Source organism: Heterodontus francisci, chromosome 38 (genome assembly GCF_036365525.1).
Source record: "Heterodontus francisci isolate sHetFra1 chromosome 38, sHetFra1.hap1, whole genome shotgun sequence".
Lineage (NCBI taxonomy): Eukaryota > Metazoa > Chordata > Chondrichthyes > Heterodontiformes > Heterodontidae > Heterodontus > Heterodontus francisci.
In genome coordinates this window covers 25,160,977-25,182,210 of record NC_090408.1, presented here as the reverse complement: position 1 = coordinate 25,182,210, position 21,234 = coordinate 25,160,977, and the positions used below count along the sequence as shown (strand labels likewise).

At 37.9% G+C, this 21,234-nt stretch overlaps 2 protein-coding genes across 24 annotated transcripts in view; both read right to left on the bottom strand.

Annotated features, from left to right (window-relative positions):
• The window catches only part of tcf12 (transcription factor 12), a 455,542-nt gene that overhangs the window by 127,920 nt on the left and 306,388 nt on the right, over positions 1–21,234 (bottom strand). For 15 of the 23 annotated variants that reach the window (XM_068017858.1, XM_068017857.1, XM_068017856.1 and 12 more), the window contains 2 exons: positions 5,532–5,637; positions 4,957–5,096 (listed from right to left, as the gene is read on the bottom strand). The exons of 1 other annotated variant lie outside the window; for it this stretch is intronic. In XM_068017858.1, coding sequence (XP_067873959.1) covers positions 4,957–5,096; positions 5,532–5,637 — 246 coding nt within the window. Of the gene's footprint in view, positions 1–4,956; positions 5,097–5,531; positions 5,638–15,973; positions 16,111–16,825; positions 16,903–19,153; positions 19,172–21,234 lie in introns of those variants that run through there. 7 more of the 23 variants (XM_068017869.1, XM_068017873.1, XM_068017878.1 and 4 more) reach the window with 6 other exon arrangements.
• The window catches only part of LOC137352360 (keratin-associated protein 12-2-like), a gene marked incomplete at its 5' end in the record, with an annotated part of 11,470 nt that continues 9,040 nt past the window's right edge, over positions 18,805–21,234 (bottom strand). Inside the window, 2 exons of the mRNA XM_068017652.1 lie at positions 18,805–18,810; positions 21,112–21,234. The exon at positions 21,112–21,234 is cut by the window's right edge and continues 87 nt beyond it. Of these exons, the coding sequence (XP_067873753.1) occupies positions 18,805–18,810; positions 21,112–21,234 (129 nt within the window). The remainder of the gene's footprint in view (positions 18,811–21,111) is intronic.

The following is a 21,234-nucleotide window of genomic DNA, read 5'->3' as shown; positions in this document are numbered from 1 at the left end:
AACGTTCACATTTAAATGGAGCACAAATTCAGCTGGAAAAATTACAAAATATGACTCTCATCCTGGCATTGTGTTTTCTTTCAACTTGTGGAACTTGTTACAAAAGTGCCTCTGTTTTGTTAAATAAATTTTTTGAGGATTCATTTTTCAAAGATTGAAGAAATGTTAAAGTTTGGGGTTTTCAAAGGGGGTCATGCAAGGGCCAGTTGACTTTGAAAAAAAGAGTCCCTGGAAATGTTTTTAAAAGGGGCACGGAGAGGTCTTGTGAGGAAAACAAGCTTTTCCAGGAAACAACCTGACTTCCAACTCAATAAACAACAGAGAATTTTGGACACCTGGAGAAGTTGTTTCCAAAAAAGTAACAGGTGGAGTTCATAAGGTTGACCTCCTGTTGTCGGTTTCATTTTTGAATTGTTTTGAGTTGGGGTTGAACTGTTTAAAAATGGAGAGAACTTCCAAGGAGAAAAAAGAATTCCCAAGGAAGGAGAGAAGACCACAACCCAGCTCATCTTTCCAGCACCTCTCTAAAAAGAAAACCCTGAGAAGTCCACTGTGTCAACTCATCTCAGCTCCTGACTTTGAAGAAAAGCCTGCTAAATTAATTTTCAACGCCGCCTGAGAAGAACTGTTCGAAAAGATCCCCGTGACCCCTCTGCGTGCACTCGGAGGCCAGACTGTATGCCAGTTTTGGAACACAACATACATCATCTGCTGTTTCTTCAAGAATGAGCAAGTATTCAGCCCAAGTGTTTTTCTGTCTGTCATAGAGCTCTAAAAACAAAAATCCTTTTTCCCCCCCAGTTAAACACACATATGTGCGTGTGTGTGTGTGTGTGTGAGAGAGGGGCTAAGGTAAAAAGGGAGCTTTAATATTTCAATCTGTGTGTTTATGCCTTTACTTCATTACTGGTTAAGACTTGTTTTATAATAAACTGATAATTTTTCTGTTTATTAAAGAAACCTAGTTGGTGTGTTGTATTCTGGGATAAAAATAGAATCTTTGATTGACTGCATCACTAAGTGGGAAAAAAAATTAAATATATGTTGCGACCCTTGGAGAAGTGGAACTAGAACAAACAGTGCACTCCACCCACCTTGAACGTAACAAACTACAGCAGGGAATTAATTTTTTTATAAACATATTGTCACGCACACCAGAAACACAATGATACAAATTATGGACTAACTCTAAAGTTAAGAAAAACGTATTTTGTCTTTTGAAAATGAAACTTTATTTTAAAAAGTGAACAATAGTCCGAAATGGCCACCGAAGAAAAAAGGATTAGCCTTTTGGGTATTCAAACTGTCTGACAAAGGACAAATCTTCAAAGTTAAAGAGGTGTCAACTGCACCCCATCCTAAAACATTCCAGAATCGAATGCTGTCTTCTGAAACAAAGAAGTTGTGAAAGTAGCCATATCCTGGGCCATTGTGTGATCACCATGGGGAAGAGACCAGAGCATGAGGTGAGAAGTAACACAGCTTTACCTTAAAAAAAAACAGTCTAAAGAATGAGAGCCGGAGATAAAGACAGAGAAGCAGCATCCAGCTGTTTGCTTATGAGCAAGCCAGAAGGCACGTGCCCTGTAGAATTCTACATCTACATGAGACAGTAGTGAACCAAAAGGTGACCGGTCTTCAACTGAACTTTCAATCAAGAGAGAAATCTACCATCACCTCAGGCCTGCAATCAAAAATTTGATTTCCAAGAGAATTCAACTGGTTTATTGTGACCCCACCCCCCCAATCCCAACTGAAAAAAAATCACTTGCCCTTTCTTCCCCTCTCTATACGTCTCATGTGTGAAAGAGAGCGAATGCATGAGTAGATGCGGTTGCGACAATTTTGGGATAAGGCATATTGCTCAATAAACAATTGATATTCTGCTTTTTTTTTTAAACTTACAAGAAAACCTGTTGCTGTAGTTGAACAGTGGAAACACCTACATCGCACCACATGGCCTTAACAATACGCACAGTGTACTTTAAACAAAACTACATTTCAGTTTATCCAAAGCTCTTCTGTCCATAGACTAACCCACATCAAGTCCCACTCATTCAACCTAACTGATCTACACTGACTCCCAGTCCCCCAATGCCAGAGATTTAAGATTCTTGTCCTCATGTTTAAATCCCCTCAGTGCCTCGCCCTTCCTTTAGTTGCAACATCCATCAGCCCTACAACCCACTTAACCTGCCCCGTACCCCCACAGAGCTCACCAATCCTCCAACTCCAGAATTTTAAAAACATTGTTCTCAGGACGTGAGCGTCGCTGGCAAGACCTGCATTTATTGCCCATCCCTAATTGCCCTAGAGAAGGTTTCTTGCACACCCCGTTGCCTTCACCCCACTACTGGCAACCATGCATTCAGCCTAGGCCCCAAACTCTGGACTTTCCTCCCGGAATACTTCTGCTACTCCACCTACATACCTGACAAATTGGAAAATTGCCTGGGTATGTCCTGGCCACTAAAAACAGGGCAAATCCTCTCAGCTCCAGACCTCATTACAGCTTTGGTGCAAACATGGTTAAAAAAGCTGAATACTGAAGGCAAGGCAAGAGCGAATGCCCTTGACATCAAGGTAGCATTTGACAGTGCGGCATTAAGAATCCCTAGAAAAATTGAAGTCAATGGGAATCGGGGAAAACTCTCCACTGGTTGGAGTCGCACCTTAGCACAAAGGAAAAAGGCTGTGGTTCTTGGAGGCCAATCATCTCAGCCCTAGGACTTCATTGCAGAAGTTCCTCAGGGCAATGTCCTAGGCCCAACCATTTTCAGCTGCTTCATCAAATGACCTCCCTTCCATCATAAGGTTAGAAGTGGGGATGTTTCCTGATGATTGCACACTGTTCAGCACCATTTACAACTCCCCAGGTAATGAAGCAGGAAGATCTGGACAACATTCAGGCTTAGGCTAAGAGGCAATTAATATTTTGCCACAGAAGTGCCAGAAAATGATCATCTCCAACAAGAGAAGTCTAACCTCCCTGACATTCTATGACATGGCATTCATAAAATTCCTCCCAATCAACATCTTGGGAGTCACAATTGACCATAGACTTAATTGGACCAGCCACATAAATACTATGGGTACAAAAGCAAGTCGGGGTCTGGATATTCTGTGGCAAGTGACTCACCTCCTGACTCCCCAAAGACTTTCCACCATCTACATGGCACACATCAGGAGTGTGATGAACAATTCTCCATTTGCCAGGATAAGTGCAGCTCCAACATCACAAGAAGTGCCACGCCATCCAGCTCACTTGATTGGCACCCAATCTACCATGTAAACATTTACTCCCTCCACCACTGGGCACTGACTGCAGTGTGTGGCATTTACAAGATGAACTGCAACAATTTGCCAACTACCTCCCAAACCTGAGGCCTCTACCACCTGGAAGTACAAGGGCAGCAGGCACATGGAAACACTATCACGTACAAGTTCCCCTCAAAGTCACGTAGCATCCTGACTTGGAAAATATCACTGTTCCTTCATCTTTGCTGGATCAAACTCCTGGAACTCCAGATCCAACAGCACTGTGGGGATGCCTTTACCACACAAACTGCAGCAGTTCTAGAAGGCATGCATTACCCTCTAAAGGGCAATAAATGCTGACCTTGCCAGCGAAGTCCACATCTTATGAATGTATAAAAAACCTCCCACTCCTCTGTCAAACCTACCTCTTTGGTCAAACATCCCTCCTAAGATCTGCTCCTTTGACCTGGTAACTATTTTTTGTCTTATTACACCTCTATGATTGTGGGAACGAGAATAGGCCATTCAATCCCTTGAGCCTGTTCTGGCATTCAATTAGATCACGGCTGATCTGTATCTTAAATAATTTAAAGATTTTCCCATCTTGGTTCCATATCTCTCAATAAACTTGCCCAAAAGAAATTACCAATCTCAGTTTTGACTACCCTCAGCAGCTACTGCGGGTGGGGGGGTTCCAAATTTCCACTGCCTTTGTGTGATTAACTGCTTCCTGACTTCACCCCTTAATGCCCTAGTTGCACTTTTCAGTATATCCCCCACATTTTGGACCCACCCACAACAGGATGTAGAGTAGACAGAAACTATCAATCCTTTAATCATCTTAAACACGAATTAGATCACCCTTTAATCTTCTACATTCAAGGGAATACAAACCTAGTTGGTCTATGCAACCTGTACTCAGTTTTTGTACCTGTGCAATCGTTTTGAGTGATTTCTGCACATGAACTCCTAAAATTCCTCAGCAGTTTGTAGCTACTCACCATTTAGAAAATAATTATCTTTCTTGGGTCCAAGTTGGATGACCTCCCACTTCCTGGCATTGAACTTCACCTGCCAGTTTTGCCTATTCAATTTATCAATGCCCCATTGCAACACTGTGCTCCCATCTACAGTACTTATTGTGTCATCAGCAAACTTGAATATACAGCTCTCTATTCCTTCACCTAAATCATCGATAAGTATTGCGAAAAGCTGAGACCCCAGTACAAATCCCAAGCAGACACCATTAGTTACATTCTGCCAACTAGGGTACATATCTATTATCCCTACTCTGTTACGTACCTCTTAACCAAATCCATATGAATATAAATAAGTTGTTCCAATTTCACATGCATTCATTGTTACTAAGTCCCTTGTGTGAAATTTTATGAAGCACCTTAGAATGTTTTTTGACATTAAAGAAATGAGAAATGCAAGTTGTAGTTGTATTCACTCAACTGATTGCAGGAGCAAGTAGTAGGAATTCTGTGTACTTCGCTCTATTCAAGTCCCGCACCACTAACTTTTGAGCGATTATTGAAATGGGCAGAATAATCTCTTGCTAAGTTTGTAGAGATCACTGCCCTTCCACATCTCACCCCTGAAATGTTTCAGCAGATAGCCAAAATAGAAACAGCTTTTGACAATCCCTATAACACGTGCAAGTGCAGTTAATCAGCAAGATGAAATTATCCTTACCAAGCGATCATGTGTATGCAGACTGCTATAGCTGCTAGATTGAGAGACGTGAGAGGAAGAGCTTCCCAACATTCCTCCATAACTTGGCTGGTGCATCCCATTTGCTGAATTCCAAAGATCAGAAGAATTGTGATTTCCTTCTGATGGAAAAAAGAATGCTTTATTTATCAAGTTAAATTGAGAAAATTTAAGCTTTTCTATTTGATATACAATCCTAATCCTGATCACAGCTGAGAAAATACACGTTATTGTATGCGATCAAGACCTCCGACAACACCATCTCCACGAACTTCGTAATAATTCTCAGACTATGTTCAATCTTTGGCAAGAAACAAATTCATTGCCAATGGATGTGAAACATTATGGCTTTGCTAAAATAAAATGGAAGTTGCCAAACTTCACTAAGTTTTAATTTATTTAGTTATGACCACTGTAACCACAATGCAGATGGCATAGAAGTGACCACCAATTTAAAAATCGCATCCACCACAAATTAGTGTTATCCAGCTTTTGAAGTACACTTTCCCCCACAAACTGTTTTTTTTTTAAATAATGATTTAAGAACTGCAACTTGCCTTGCATAAAGAATGTACTGGCAAACATGCTGCTGGGTGGTTTGGGTGATGGGTAACTAGGAGACTCCCTGCTGAAGTCATCTGAGCTCGGAGAAGGTGCATAAACCTGGAGAAAGGAAGAAAAATTGAAATAAGTTTGTACAAAGCTGATTTTAAGTTTGAGAAAGTTTATAGCTTGCTGCTTCAAGTTTAGGCACTCGAAGATCAGAACAAAAGTCAAAACTGATAAATTAAGCTAGAGTTTTATTTATGCAAATAGAGCAAACATCAAAGAATGTCAACTAATAAAAGCAGTGATGGTTGGTGTGTTTTGCAATTAGTGGCCTATGGTTCAATTAATTTAGCCTTATTATTTGAAGATTAATTCTTTGTCCGCTTAGTGTCACAGAATACTCCCAAATGATATATCAAATAAATTAATTTCAGATACAGGGCATTCTTGTACTGATGATACACAGGCAGATCAATACATTGCATAATGCCAATTAAAAAGCTATTAGTATTGTCAGTTTACCAAAAGTAATCCATGTCTCCACCTTGCTGTGAGATCTTCACAAAATCAAGCAACTTTCTAAGTGCTGTGTGGCTTTTCAAAAGATCCCTATTTAATATGTCAAGGGAATGACAATTGTTCTCCAACTAACATATGCTTCAAAAAACAGCTCTGTACAAACATTTTCAACTGACTAGCAGCCAACTATTAGATCAAGTTTAAAAATGTTGGGGAAGCAGAGAATGAACCCCTCCCTATCAAATCCACACTTCTAGCTACAACATGCAAAGATCTGAGACAGTAGGGGAAAATGAGCAAAATCCAACAGCACAACTCAAAACTCAGGTTTAAGAACGATCTTTTTGTCATATGTCACTTTAAATACATTAGCTTAAAATAGGTTTAGTGGCTTCTGTCTCTGCAGCACAAACAAACAGCATATGCTCAGGCTGGTGGTTAATCCATCGCTGTCAACTGAAAGCTTAAAAAAAGGCAACATCACTGAGAATTGTGCTTTGATCAACAGGAGAAAACAATGGATATTTTTGTTGCAAAATTTGAAATGTCAGCTGTGGTGCATGTATACTTTACATCAGAAATCACCTACAAGTTCTGACCACTTTTAAATCATCAATGGAAAGGAGACTCCAAAAAGTTCTGCTGTACTTCCACTCAATCACTATCCAATCTCTTTTATTTTAAAGCCATATTTACCAAACAAAAGCGTAAGCATAAACAACTCATGCATTGCTGAAACAAGGCTTATCCATATCAAGTAATCTTGGCTCTAAATAACATCACAATGAATATGTTGCAAGCAGCATCTGTTTTCTTTCCCCCACTTTCTTGCCTATCCAAAATATGCATACCTCTCAGCTTTTACAAACAGAAATAACTGCTTGGTTATGAAACAGCCTTGATTCTGCGATCAAAGGCTTTGTGTGCCAAACCATATTGATGTCGTCTCAATAATTTTATTAACTCCAGATGGAGAGTTAATAGTCAGCCAACGCCACAGAAGGACCAAGTTTCTCAGAGTTATAAGCAGAATAGTTCACAAATTAGGAACAGATCCCTTGTGTCATCTGATCTCCTGCAACTCACTGCCAATTCCTACTTTTAACAGTAAAATAAAAGCAAAATACTGCAGATGCTGGAAATCTGAAATAAAAGCAAGAAATGCTGGAACCACTCAGCAGGTCTGGCAGCATCTGTGGAAAGAGAAGAAGAGTTAACGTTGCGGGTCAGAGACCCTTCTTCGGAACTGGCAAATATTAGAAATGTCAAAGATTTTAAGCAAGTGAGGCAGGGGTGGGGCAAGAGATAACAAAGGAACACAACATTAACATATTGTTTGCCTTTGCTCCATGACCTTTTGGTCAGCTAGTGGCCTTGTCCAATCTACACCTTCTCCTTTGTTATCTCTTGCCCCACCCCCACCTCACTTGCTTATAACCTGTGACTTTTCTAATATTTGCCAGTTCCGAAGGGGGGTCACTGACCCGAAACGTTAACGCTGCTTCTCTTTCCGCAGATGCTGCCAGACCTGCTGAGTGGTTCCAGCATTTCTTGTTTTTATTCCTGCTTTTAACAGGTTATTCATGAGGTTCATTTCACTATCACTAAACAGAGGGCAAGAAACTAAAGAGACAAACTGCTTAGTATATATGGCCAATTTAAAATTACAGATAAGCGCTCCTCTGATGGCTGAGAGTTTATACAGTGAATAGTTAATTCATGCAGATTAAGAGGACCCCAAGTTTAATGCTCAATCTGCATCGAGCTGAATGATCTTAGCTGGGGAGGTAAGAGTGTCACTACAGCAATGGCTCCCAAACTGGGGCCCATGGACCCCTGGGGTTCCATAGAGACTTTCCAAGGGTTCCGCAAAACAACGTGAGATGCAGCTAAAAGGAAGGTGGTCGACTGCGGCACCAACATTTGCAGCGCAGAGTGGGCTGGTTGTCTCACCTAGGAGGGGAGCGCACAAAAATGGATTAACAGACTCTGCAGTGAGAAGTGGGCACACCCATCTCACTGATATTAATACCTGTTTTCATAGGAGCATTACTAAAACACTAACACGCATAATCTTCATATTATAAGCATTATATAGGATTATGATTTTGATTGGATGGGGGAAAAATCAGTGATTACTAATCCATTTGAAAAGGGGTCCTTCAACCGAAAGAAAAGAGAACCACTGGACTACAGTATCACGGGGAAGTGGAGGCCTGATCGTTATTCAGTTTCTCATGATGGTAGGAGTGCTGCTCAGGCTCAGATGTGATGACTCCTTCAGTCACAGAGCCTGCTGATGCTTACAATGCAGGTTCACATATGAAGAATGACCAAGATACCAAATAGCAACTAGTGCCTGTGAAAGTACTTGAACATAACGTCAACTATCTCATCAAAGGAAAAGGGAAAAAAATTGGCCAAGAAATCTGGGAGCGAAAAAAATTCAATTTAAGTAAAGCTCAATAAGTGATGCCTTTTCAGCAGTAGTTATTCAACATCAATGATGAACAAAAAAAGTAAAATTTTAATTCCCAAAAACTTTTTATAATGCAAATCTTTAATTCACGGGTTCACAAACTAGAACAGATTGAACAAATAGGCTCGTCATTCTTTGAATACATACAATTTTCAACAGTATAGACCAGTATTGCACCTGATCCATTCCCGTGCTGCTTTGATGTGCTGGTGGAAATGGACATAACCTTCACACTGGAACATCAGCAAAGCACACTGTAGACAACACGCCTGTCTGGCAAGGAGCAGAGCTCAATAGCATCCTAGAGCAGTCCACAGGAGTTACAGCAACAAGCCAGTAAAATTCATCTCAAATGACACACATGCTAACGACCCCCCACCCTCCCCAAACAATTTCTGAAAGGAAAGCCAGATTAATCCAAAGACTAAAGTGACCTTTTATTACTCACAACACTAAAAGTCACAGAATAACTCTGAACTAAAGGAGCAATGTTAGGCCTCCATTTTTTTTTTAAATGGAAAGATTAAATTTCAGCATTTATATCTTTCATGTTAAGAATACACAAACTCAAGAACAATAATTGCAGTGTGAGTGAATGTTCTTTAACTGAGAAATACCTTCATGAACAGCTGTAGTCAATGGAAATAATGACTCAGAAATGATACGAGTTACTGCTACAAGTAACATCAAGTAAGTAAAATTCAACTTACTGGAAAAAAAAAAATCAAAGGTCAATTATCATTTGAATCTAGTAGAAGCATCAGCTTTGAACTCATCTTGACAGCATATGCTGAAATATGTACTTAATTATAACATATTCCCTAAGCAAAATGGTCATGCTTTAATAAAAACTTTAAATACCAAACCAGAAATTTTAAAAGTCCCATGGTGAGAAGACCTTACTTAATATCAATGTGTAAATATTAAAATCCTACTACTGGTCCCTTACAAATTTTAACCTAAAGCGGTAGGGCAAGGTGCTAGAGCGATGAAAGGGAACAATATCATTAATAAAATGATTAATACAGGATTTGGGAGGATAATTTAATACCTGGATTCTATCTCTAATTTTAAACATGGGATGAAAATGTTTTAAGACGACATTCTGGCCATCAAAATTTGACTAACTTTGAAAAAGAAAAATCACTAATAAATGCCCAAATTTTGTGTCAAGAAATGGAACAACCCACTGAGGAGGGGGAGAAGAGAGAAGCATTCATTTCATTTTATGCATCTCCTATTCACTGATCTGCAAAACAGCTTGGATCATGGAAGCTTGAGATGAGTCTCCAATTCAAGAATCCAGACAGACAGACTGATGCAAAAAGATCTAATAAAACATGGACAGTACAAATCATGTGCTATTAACTTCACACTCTGGCTATTTCCTATTTTAGATTATAGTCTTCAGCTGTTCTTTTTGAAATGTTTGAAAACTTTTCCTTCACCTTCTTTCTAAGTCTAACAAGTATAAAAACAATGAGTTTCAAAGTCTCATGTGCCATATATGCAGACAAGAACTTACATTTATATAGTTCCTTTAATACAATAAAATAAAGTGCTTCAGAGGTGCATTATAAAAGAAATTTTAGCTCTGAGTCACATAAGGAGATAGCAGGGACATTGACTAAAAACTTCAAACATAGGTTTTTAGGAGAGTGGCTCAGTTGATAGCACTCTTGCCTCTGAGTCAGCAGGTTCTGTGTTCAAGTCCCACTCCAGGACCTGGGCACAAAAATCAAGGCTGACACTCCAGAGCACGACTGAGGGAGTGCTGCACTGCTGGAGGAGGTGTCTTTCAGAAGAAGCATTAAACAGGCCCCATCTGCCCTCTCAGGTGAATGTAAAAGATCCTCATCACACTATTGTAAAGGAGGGGAGGGGAGATCCCTGGTGCCCTGGTCACCATTTACCCCTCAAATCAACAGTGTTATTGAAGTGCCTCTGTGTTTTGTGAAATATATTTTTTGAGGATTGATTTTTCAAAGATTGAAGAAATGTTAAACTTTGGGGTTTTCAAAGGGGATCATGTAAAGGCCACTTGACTTGTAAAAAAAAAAAAGGTCCCTGGAATGTTTTTTTAAAAAGGGGCACTGTGAGGTCTTGTGAGGAAAACAAGCCTTTCCAGGAAACCTCCTGACTTCCAGCAACAAGCCTTTCTGGGAAACCACCTAACTTCTACCTCAATAAACAAGAGAGCTTTGGACACCTGGAGAAGTTGTTTACAAAGAAGTGACAGGTCAAGATTGATGGAGTTCAAACGGTTGACCTCCTGTTGTCGATTTCACTTTTGAATTGTTTTGAGTTGGGGTTGAACGATATAAAAAGGGAGAGAATTTCCAAGGAGAGAAGAGCATTCCCAAGGAAAGAGAGAAGACCACAACCCAGCTCAGCTTTCCAGCACCTCTCTAAAAGACCTGGAGAAGTCTGCTATGTCAACTCATCTCAGCTCCTGACTTGGAAGAAAAGCCTGCTAAATTAATTCTCAACGCCGCCTAAAAAGAATTGTTCTAAAAGATCCCAGTGACCCATCTATGCGTACTTAGAGAACAAACTGTATGTCAGTTTTTTGGAACACAACATATCTCATTTGCTATTTCTTCAAGCATGAGAAAGTATTGAGCCCAATTGTTTCTGTTTGTCTCAGAGCTCTAAAAACAAAAATCCCTTTATTTTTCTGGTTACATAGTATATATGTGTGTGTGAGTGTAAGGGGCAAAGGTAAAAAGGCAACTTTAATATTTCGCTCTGTGTATTTATGCTCAACTTCATTACTGGTCAAGACTTGTTTTATAATAAAATGATAATTTTGTTGTTTTTTCAAGAAACCTGGTTAATGTGTTTTATTCTGGGAAAAATAGAGTCTTTGACCGTATTATTAAGGGGGAAAATTTAAATATATGTTGTGACCTGTGGAGAAGTGGGAGGAGAACAAACAGTGCACTCCTCCCACCTCGGTTGTAACAACAGAAACAGATTATCTGGTCATCATCACATTGCTGTTTGTGGGAGCTTCCTGACTACACTTCAAAAGTATTCCATTGGCTGTAAAGTGCTTTGAGATGTCCAGTGGCCATGAAAGCTGAAGGCACAGCTGCCAATGGTGGTGCAATTAAAATCGGGGATGCACACGAGGCCAAACTATAGTACGTCGACTGCAATTAGAGCAAAAGTAGAAAATGGTCCAGACAAATTTACAAAGTCTCCGGAGGGGAAAACTTCACAAAAGCTTGCAAGGCTATAGAGATAAACAATTACCTTATTAGAACATTATAAAAGTTAATGCTAAGTATCTAACATTAAAATACTGTAAAGGGGATGTAGCCGTTTGTTTTATTGGTCCCAGACTAAAACATATACCATAGTTGTGTGCACTTTAGGTCAATTCACTGGAATATAGGAACAGGAATAGGCATTCAGCTCCTTGACCCTATTCTGCCATTCAAGATCATGGCTGATCTGTATCCTAACTCCTTCCATCTCACTTTGCCTCCATATCCCTTAATATCCTTGGCTAGCAAAAATATATCGATCTCAGATTTAAAATTAATTGAGCTAGCATCTATGGCTTTTTGTGGGAGAGTGTTCCACATTTCCACCACCCTTTGCATGTTGAAGTACTTCCTAACTTCTCTCCTGAATGCCCTAGCTCTGATTTTCTGTCTTTTTGTTGTAGACTAACCCGTTTGTGGATAAAATTTCTCTATCTACCCTATCAATTCCTCTCAAAATCCTAAAATCTCAATCAAGGGAATACAAGCAGAGTATTAATCTGTCATAATTTAACCCTTGGAATCCTGGCAACATTCTGGTGAAACTGCACTCCTTCTATGGCCAATATATTTCTAATGAAAAATAGGCATATTTACACTGTGCATTGAGTGTTAGATTAAAACAGGCCCATTTCAAACCCAAACAGGTTGTGAATGAGATTATAATTTGTTCAATCTGGTTAGTGTGCCATCACTTCATATTCTAATTAGAAGGTAATGCAATCAGCAAATACAATTACATCAACAGTTTTTGTGACTCATCGAGCAGAGGCACAGTTCCAAGTGAAGACTGCACTTTAGGCACCCAACGTCAAAACCAAATATCCCAAGGCAGAATATAGGTTGGACACAAGGTTGAAGCTTCTTGTACCCTGCTCAATTGTGCCTCAACAGTTCCCTCCCTTTCCCTCATCCTTGTGAGCTCCGGACTACCAATTTAGCACTAATTATACAAAGATATAGGAAGTGATCATGCTACAGACTTAACCCAGCAGGAACTGAAAGATTGCTCAAATAATTTTGAACAGAGTTAACCTCCCTCCAATTCAGATGGAATTGAAATCAAACTCCCAGATACATCTTCGAGTCACCCAATAGATAGAGAAAAACTAAAACAAACCAGCAACTTAATGATCTGAATTGCTTTTATAATGAATTAAGTTTTAACCAATCCAGCTCACTAAACTTTTATGAATCTGGATTACTGACAACTATGGGAACAACTATATACATTTACAGCAGAGAAGGGGCTGTTCTGCCCATGGTGTTAGTGTCAGCTCTTTGATGGAGCAATCTAAAACTAATCCCATTTCACTGCTCTCTCCTCACAGCCCTGTATCATTCACTGCTTCAAATGTTCATCCCGAGCAACGAAAACTGGTTTAACTATACTACTAGCAATAGTCTTTTATTTCAAATATCAAACAATTGCTTCCTGCTCTACTATCTAATCAATATAAATTGCTCTACAATTCTGTATCCTTATGGCCAGCTTAGCATTTTAATCTTCATTTTGGTGGACATTTAAATTTTTCTAATTTTGTACAACTCACATTCAGAATTAATACTGGTAGCACAAGGTCTGTAACGATGTGAGATCTCGCATCAAAAGTTTAAGCTTTTAAATCATACTGAGAACCAAACATCTTTTTGTTAAAATACTTAATTAGGTGAGAGGCTTTCACTAAGCAGAACAATACATCCTAAAATGAGATCTTGTTGCATTTAGATGGGGTAATTATAGTTTAGGAGAGGTGGATAAATATTCTAATTAGACTTTGTGCAAATCTGTATCTCCATATGGCAATCCCAATATGCTAAATCACAGCTCTTTTAATAGGCACAAGGTGATCCATCATCTAGTACTGTGATGACCCCAGTCTTTATTGCATGGCAGCAATTTCACTGAAATACAAAGTCAATTATCTCCTACTTTGTAAATGTCATGGTGGTGGGTCATTATCATTTACTTAAAAACCTGAATGAAATGGAAAACATACAAAGTCTCAAATGGCATTCAGATGGCTCAGTTTCAAACTTCATACCCAATTTCAGTCTTGACCATCACCTAAACTGCATCACAGCCTGACTTTCCTGATTTTTTATGGTACTAAGCCTTTGTTGGGGAGGAAGGAAAGGATAAATCTACAGGCACCTTGATGCAAGCAAGGGATACCAATCCAACATGGACCCACATTAACAGCAGCTGTGGAGATGTCCATTGTCCAAGAGACCCCATTCCCCCAGTTAATGGAGAACAGCGCAGACAAGAAAGTAGTAATAAATTGATTCATAAAAAGTATCACATACAATGGAAAAAATATAATAAAATGTCACAAAGCAAATTGGTGAGTCATCCTTGTTGGGCTGGTAAAGTGTTTCCAACTGCAATCTAAGCTCTTGCTTAGGAAAACCAGAGGACAAAAGTTGTATTTAAAAGAAACCAGAATGAACCACCTTGTATATCTTTGACTTCAAAACAAGAACCACATCTGGAAATATACATACAGATTAATTCATAACATATTGCTTATTTACAGAGTAAAAGTGTTTGATGATAGCTTTACTGAACGTACTGTATCATTTTCTCATATCCAAACTACAAATTTTACACATAGTTGAACTTCGTGTAGTTTTAAATACACAGCTTACAGCTTAAAAACAAAAAGAAAAAAGAGTTACTAAAGTTTAGGCTATAGACCCCAGGCCCTCATTCCTGGCACCACTCCCCCACCACCCCCCCCCCCACCCCCCTGGAAGAACCCCAATTCCAAAAGTTATTTCCCATGCTTGTTGCTGCCTACATTTCAGAAATGTGTAGGAAATGTTGTAGGCTTGTATTTGGCTCAATCTCCTATAATTAATTATTTGGAATTCACAAAGGATTTTTAGGGCACAGACGTTTGCACACAGGTCTCTGACATAATTTATTATCTATTTACTCACTGTGCAAGCTCAGAAAGGTCACCTTTGACCTACCGCAGGCATATGCTAGCAATTTTCTTTGGATGCACCTCCACAATATCCAACCCCACTATCCGTTACGCACTGGAAATACTTAAAAGATCAAAGTTGTGCTTTATTGCTTCAAGAACAAAGAGCATGTTCTAATGAAGCAATAATGCAATATACAAAATTACATCAACTTTCTAAGTCTACTTACAAGCCCCAAGAACTCATCACATACTAACAGCTGCAATTAAATACAACAGTCAGCATTTTAATACTCTACAACCTCCTCACATTTATCAAGCCAAATTCCATGCCAGACAAACTTACACTGCATTTATCAAATCAATTTCAGTTCTCTACATATCTATCTGATAAAGAATGAACCAAATTAATAGAAAAATGGGCACATAATACAGAATAAAACTGGTTGCAAGCACAAAAAACAGAAAATTTTTGAAGTTTTTAGTTCAGCAGTAGAGATCCTGAAATTGTTTACAATACTGTATTTCCTCCTTCACCGGACACACAATTACAATTTTTGTTTTGCGGTGGGGGGCAACCTGATTGGTCACTTCCTATGAACACAACGCATCATGTTGCAGGATAAGGTGTAAAACTGCGTGCAAAGTCCTGGGTTTCAAAGAGAATATCAGTGACATGACTGAGAATTAGATTTAACTCCCTGTAGAGTCAAGAATGCTCATTTGATTAGAAGCAGATGGAACAATATGAAAGCCAGCTCCTGGACCTCATCTTTAAACAGGAAATTCAGAGCTAACCAACTGGCTGTTTCTTAATTGTTCCCAGAGACTCATATTGCACTTTAACTTTTTTGGTTGGGAAAAAGGTCCTTAATCTTTGTATTCATGCTCCAAAAATGATCACAACTTGAAAAAAGATTTGCCCCAAGATCTATGCTGTAATTAATATCTATGTTGTAATCAAAACAGATTATAAAATAGTATATTTTGTGCACATGCACTCTAATATAACTTTCATAAGAGCTTGCCTTAAAGTAGTCTTCTGCAGTATTAAAAAGTGCATTGAACCCTGCTAGAAACACACGCCAATTAAAAGCTTTTAAGAAACACAATTAATTAATAAAAATTAGCTTTTTTACACAAGAATAAGTTACAACTGCTGACAGCTCTGTGTGACTGCCTATTGTGCCACAAATCATGTTATCCAATTACAATACAAATGTTACACAAAGGAAAGCCACACTTACCATTTTCCTATTGTAATAATACATAAGTGAATTGTTGCCCAGACCAGGGACTGTGTAAGCACAATACATGTTGCTGGCTAAATCTAGTGCAGAGAAAGCAGCAACTGTGTACTTCACAGTGCACAACACATTCAACTACAGAGTTTATGGCAGACTAATTCCTTAATCTTTCCACACATGGATCTACTCAGAAGGAACTTATGCAAAGTAGACTGAACCATTCTATTCAACAGCCAGGGGAGGGAAGTTGAGCTTTACTGGCTGCATTCCATATTCAAAACTGGAAGTGGTCTTGTCACAGCAAATACACATATTTATATAGGAGCATTAAAATATGGCAGGGGAGGAGATGATGATAATCTCCAAAAAAGTTAAATGGCTACCTTTTCTTTATACCCTTTATGTCTGTCATGAGCTTCATTTAATGAAGCAAAGGCTGAAATAAAACAAAAGCTTAACCTACAATCAATCCATTTGTTTTAATTAAATTAACACACTTGTAGCAATAAAGACTTGGTCTGATACACTTCTGGCAACACTGCCATCTGTCTCTGTCGCAAATTACCAAGTATGTAAATAAAGGCATGAACAAAAGCACTTTACACGAGAGAAAAAGGTGGCCACTGTAAATCCATGGTGCAGAGAAACAGGGAACAACTCAAATAAAGCTGTACTCTCTATCCTCATTACAACACAGTTCCCAAGAGCCAAACATTTGATACTTGATAATGAGTTTCATGCTATAATGAAGGTCTGGTTGCTTTATATTAAGAGATAATGTTGCAACACAGTCTTATAATGACAATATAATGATTTTTTAAAAAACTCAACGGAAAACATATAGTGACTCACTTTTCCTCACAACCATTTTTGTGCCCTGTATAGTTGGGTCAAGAACAAACAACATGTAAGACATTTTAAAAGTACAAAATACACCACAGTAGAAAAAAACAAATTCATTAGCATACACACACACACAATCCTCACTCTGGTTTAAGAAAAAAGCTCAGCAGCAGCTGCATAAGAACAATATACGTCAGGCTAATGAAATGCCAGACAAAATGACATGCAACTTCCTCCAGAGACCACGAGGGCCTATTTTGGTCCTGTGAGGCCAGTGCAAAAGCTTTGATTTACAATTAACAATTCCATTCACTGAACCTCCTTATGAATGTTTTGTCTCTTCAGGCAGTGAAATGTTAAAAAGGGCTTTAAATCTCCCGAAGTCCCCCTTGATATTAGTATTCCATGAGATATAAACTGAATCTTTGTAAAGCATTACACTGATGTTTAAAAAAAACAGGCCATTTTCATAAGTACTAAAATTGTGTACTTTTATGAATTGTTTGAAGTCTTACTTTTCTAAAAAAATCAAGATCCCTTACTAAACTAGTACCTGTATTACATCTCAATATTCTGGTGTATCTACATTTTTAAACAAACTATTTAATTGAACAGTACCTCTTCACTGAACAATAGCAACTCAAAGCAACTATTTATTCCATTAATGTCAATGGAAGTGTTAATCCCAGATTTTGTCTGACTAACAAGTCAGCAGGAGACAATGATTTTAAAACATTTTCAGCCAGACATGTGATTACCTAAGAGGATCACTTGGATGACGTGCAGAAAATGACCTGAATTAGTGCCATTTATGACCTCACATACTGTACTAAGCAGTTACAACAGACACGCGCAACGTTTATTGAATAATTTAATTTTCCAAAACAGGATTTACAGTGGAAGTCAGTGCTGGAGACTTAGTAATTTTCCACATTTGGCAAGGCAATCAAGAATTGTTATGTCACGTACAGTGCAAAGCTTCATCTACTGCGCCCCCAACAAAGAGCATCAGTTCGGAACTCAAAAGGCTGCTGCATCCAAATGACATTTCCATTCATTCCATCCACCTCAGAGTGAAAATGTAATAAATATTGACCTATGCACAGTTTTGTTCTGTGGAATCTCTCCACCAGGAATTGGGTCAAACTGCCAAGCAGACAGGAACGATATAAAAATCTGAAGGATCCTCCAAATTAAGCAACTGATCAGATTTGCTGGATTGGATTCAAAAGTCAAGATTAGACTTTTTGTATATACACGGCACTAGAAGATTATTAGAGACTTCAAAAAGACTAAAAGATGATATAAATACAGAAATAGAAACAAAAATTGCTGGCAATACTCAGCAGGTCTGGCAGCATTTGTGGAGAGAGAAGCAAAGTTAACGAACTGATGAAAGGTCACTGACCTGAAACGTTAACTCTGCTTCTCTCTCCACAGATGCTGCCAGACCTACTGAATATTTCCAGCATTTTCTGTTTCAGATTTCCAGCATCTGCAGTGTTTTGCTTTTATAGAAGTACAGAATGCTTGTTCTTATTTATGTTTCAATTTTTGCAAATCCATCCAGTGATATGTCTAAGCCACCTGACTTTAGACCACAATAAACTTACTTGCATAATGTCAAAGAAGGAATATGTTTGACTGATTCACAATTTTAAACATCTGAAACATGATACCTTCATGCTTAGTCAAGTTTTTTTGGCTATCCTTTGTGGCTATGCTTCATTTTTCAACTACTGGGGTCAAAGGTAACCTGCGACGATTCTATGCAGAACTCACGCTCGTACAAGATTAAGTTGCACTCATTACTTGCAGGAACAGCAAAAGATAGTAATGACACGTTAAGTGGAACTCTACGTAACACATCTGCTCCCAGGTTGTCTCAATTAGCTGTTTTAAAGCACTAAACAGTAATTTAAAAATGGCCGAAGTGCATAGAAATCATTCAATTTCTAACATACATTTGTGACAATTCAGTATAATGCTTAATCCTTTAACAAATTAGAAAAATCTTGAGAACAAAAAGGGAATGAGTTATGAAGACACCTCTCCTATTTGTAATATTAGAAATTAGAGGTACAGAATCTTAAACAAACCTATAAAGTTGCAATATTATTTCGAAGCCTATCCATTTGAACTGATTCCTGTTGCAATTAAAATGGAACAGTACAGCACAAGGGAGGGATGGCTGTTCCTGAGTCAAGGGACATTCTTCATATTGCAGACACATGAAAATGCCAATGAAAGAATCACCTATCGCAATTTTTTTTTTACTTTACCACACAACCAACAATATATTCTTAAAGACTGCAAAATGTATTCCAAAATAGTTACGATGGCTTTCAAAGTTCTTTCCCCTCCACAGTGGTTGATCAATAAAAAGCAATTCTGCTCTGAACTGCCAGTCACTTTTTTGGTGCCATCAGTCCTACACGCCAACCAAATAAGAATAAAAATTTTAAATAAAGTACATTCAAATCCTGCTTACTGCATTCAGTTTACCTGCTTTAAAGTTATCAGTATTTACTTAAGATAATACTAAATTAGCAATAGGTCCAATAATGCTTTACTCAATCTCTAGTTCAAACAAACTGCAGAACTTAACCTGCAAATATATTTATATATATGGACAAGTTGGTAGCATGAGACAGATACATTGGTGCCCGATAAACGATAGAATTAGACGATGCAGATGAAAAATTATATTGAAACACATCCTTGAACCCAAAATGCAACAACCCAAGTCCTCAAACACCAGTTTACAGCCCACTTTGGGTACTGAGCAAAAGGCATAGTAATCCTGGAATGACTCTGGTTTAACTACTTTGAAACAATTTTTTCTTTGGGGGAGAGTGCAAGGGAAGTTAAGAGAAAGCAACACAAAGTAAAATAATGTTTTAAAAAATTTAAATTGTCTTATATACAAATATGTACTTTGGGAGCTGAAAGTAAACTTGCCTTAATCTACATCCATACTAACCAAAAAGAAATGTAATGGATTTAAAAAGAACACATACAAAGCTAAATCACATTGTAGCTCTGCTACATTATTAGAGATTTGTAATTTAGTTTTTTAAGTGAACATGCAAGCTTGTCTCAAACAGTAAAATGAAAAGAAAAAGCTGCAAATGCTGGAAATATACACCAGCATCAAGAGTAAAGACAGTTTATGATGCTTTGCTTTCTGAAGAATTACACATTTAAGTCAGACACAAAGTTAACACATTTTGATAGCTACATTCAGTGTTTAATGTTACATTTTACTAGTTGACTTGCACAGACATTAGTTAGTTTTTTTATTGCATTAAATAGACATGAATGCTACTGAAATGAAAAACGAAGGGAAAGGGAAAAAACCCCAGGATTTTAAAAAGCAAAAAATGCCTGCGTATAGTTGTGCACATAACTGGATTTGACGAATTCTGAGAATGTGGGAGAAATCATAATGGCTTAACGTGCTTTAAACAAAAAATGAAAAAGAGCTGTGACCATGTATGGGGCAAATTCCATGTGTTACTTTGAAATGCTAGATATACACATTCTGTATAATAATCAAATTACAAATAGAAGGGAATTTTAGATGTGGATGAATGGTTCAACAAAATGGTAAATTAATAAATTTTTTCACGTTTTATTGCTTCGGTTTAAAAATACATACACTAATAAAATGAAGTGCCAATATTTTTACTAACTTAGTAAGACTGTACTGCACACTTGAAAGTTTATACAAACTGTTGCACTTTTCATAACAGTTATCCTCTTGTCAAATATACGGTGGCGAAAACAGAACGTGCAGTGTCGACCAAAAGTAAACATGTGAACTTCAGATATTTTCAAAGAAACTCGGGATATTGCTGAATTGAAAGGGATCAAAATCTAATCAACTGCAAATGCTCAAGAAATGGGACGAAACGGTAGTGAAAGAGAATTATCGAAACAATGGTCTTCTTTGCAAGATTTGAAATACCCAACATTTAAAAGTGAAATTAGATCAAATAAATATAAACAGCAATCTCATATTGCAATATTCTCAAATTTCAAGGCTACCCAAATATTTTATTGTACAAATGTAATCCTCCAAAAGCACTAAACAATAATATTTGGGTGCAAGCATCACAAAATAACCCTGAATTTTAATTTCTATCAAGGTGTTATCTAATCATCATGGCTAGTAAAATGTTAAAAAGACACATACATCATTATAATTATACTTAATACAATTGCAAAGGAAAATACACTGAAATCATTGTTATAAGCAACATGGGCCAAAACCAAATATCCTAGTTTCTTACATTACAACGGTGACTAAACTTTTTAAAGTACTTCATTGGCAGTAAAGCACTTGGAGACATCCTGTGGTTGTCAAAAGCGCTAGATAAATGCAAGTCTTTTTTATCTTTATAGACACTGCCATC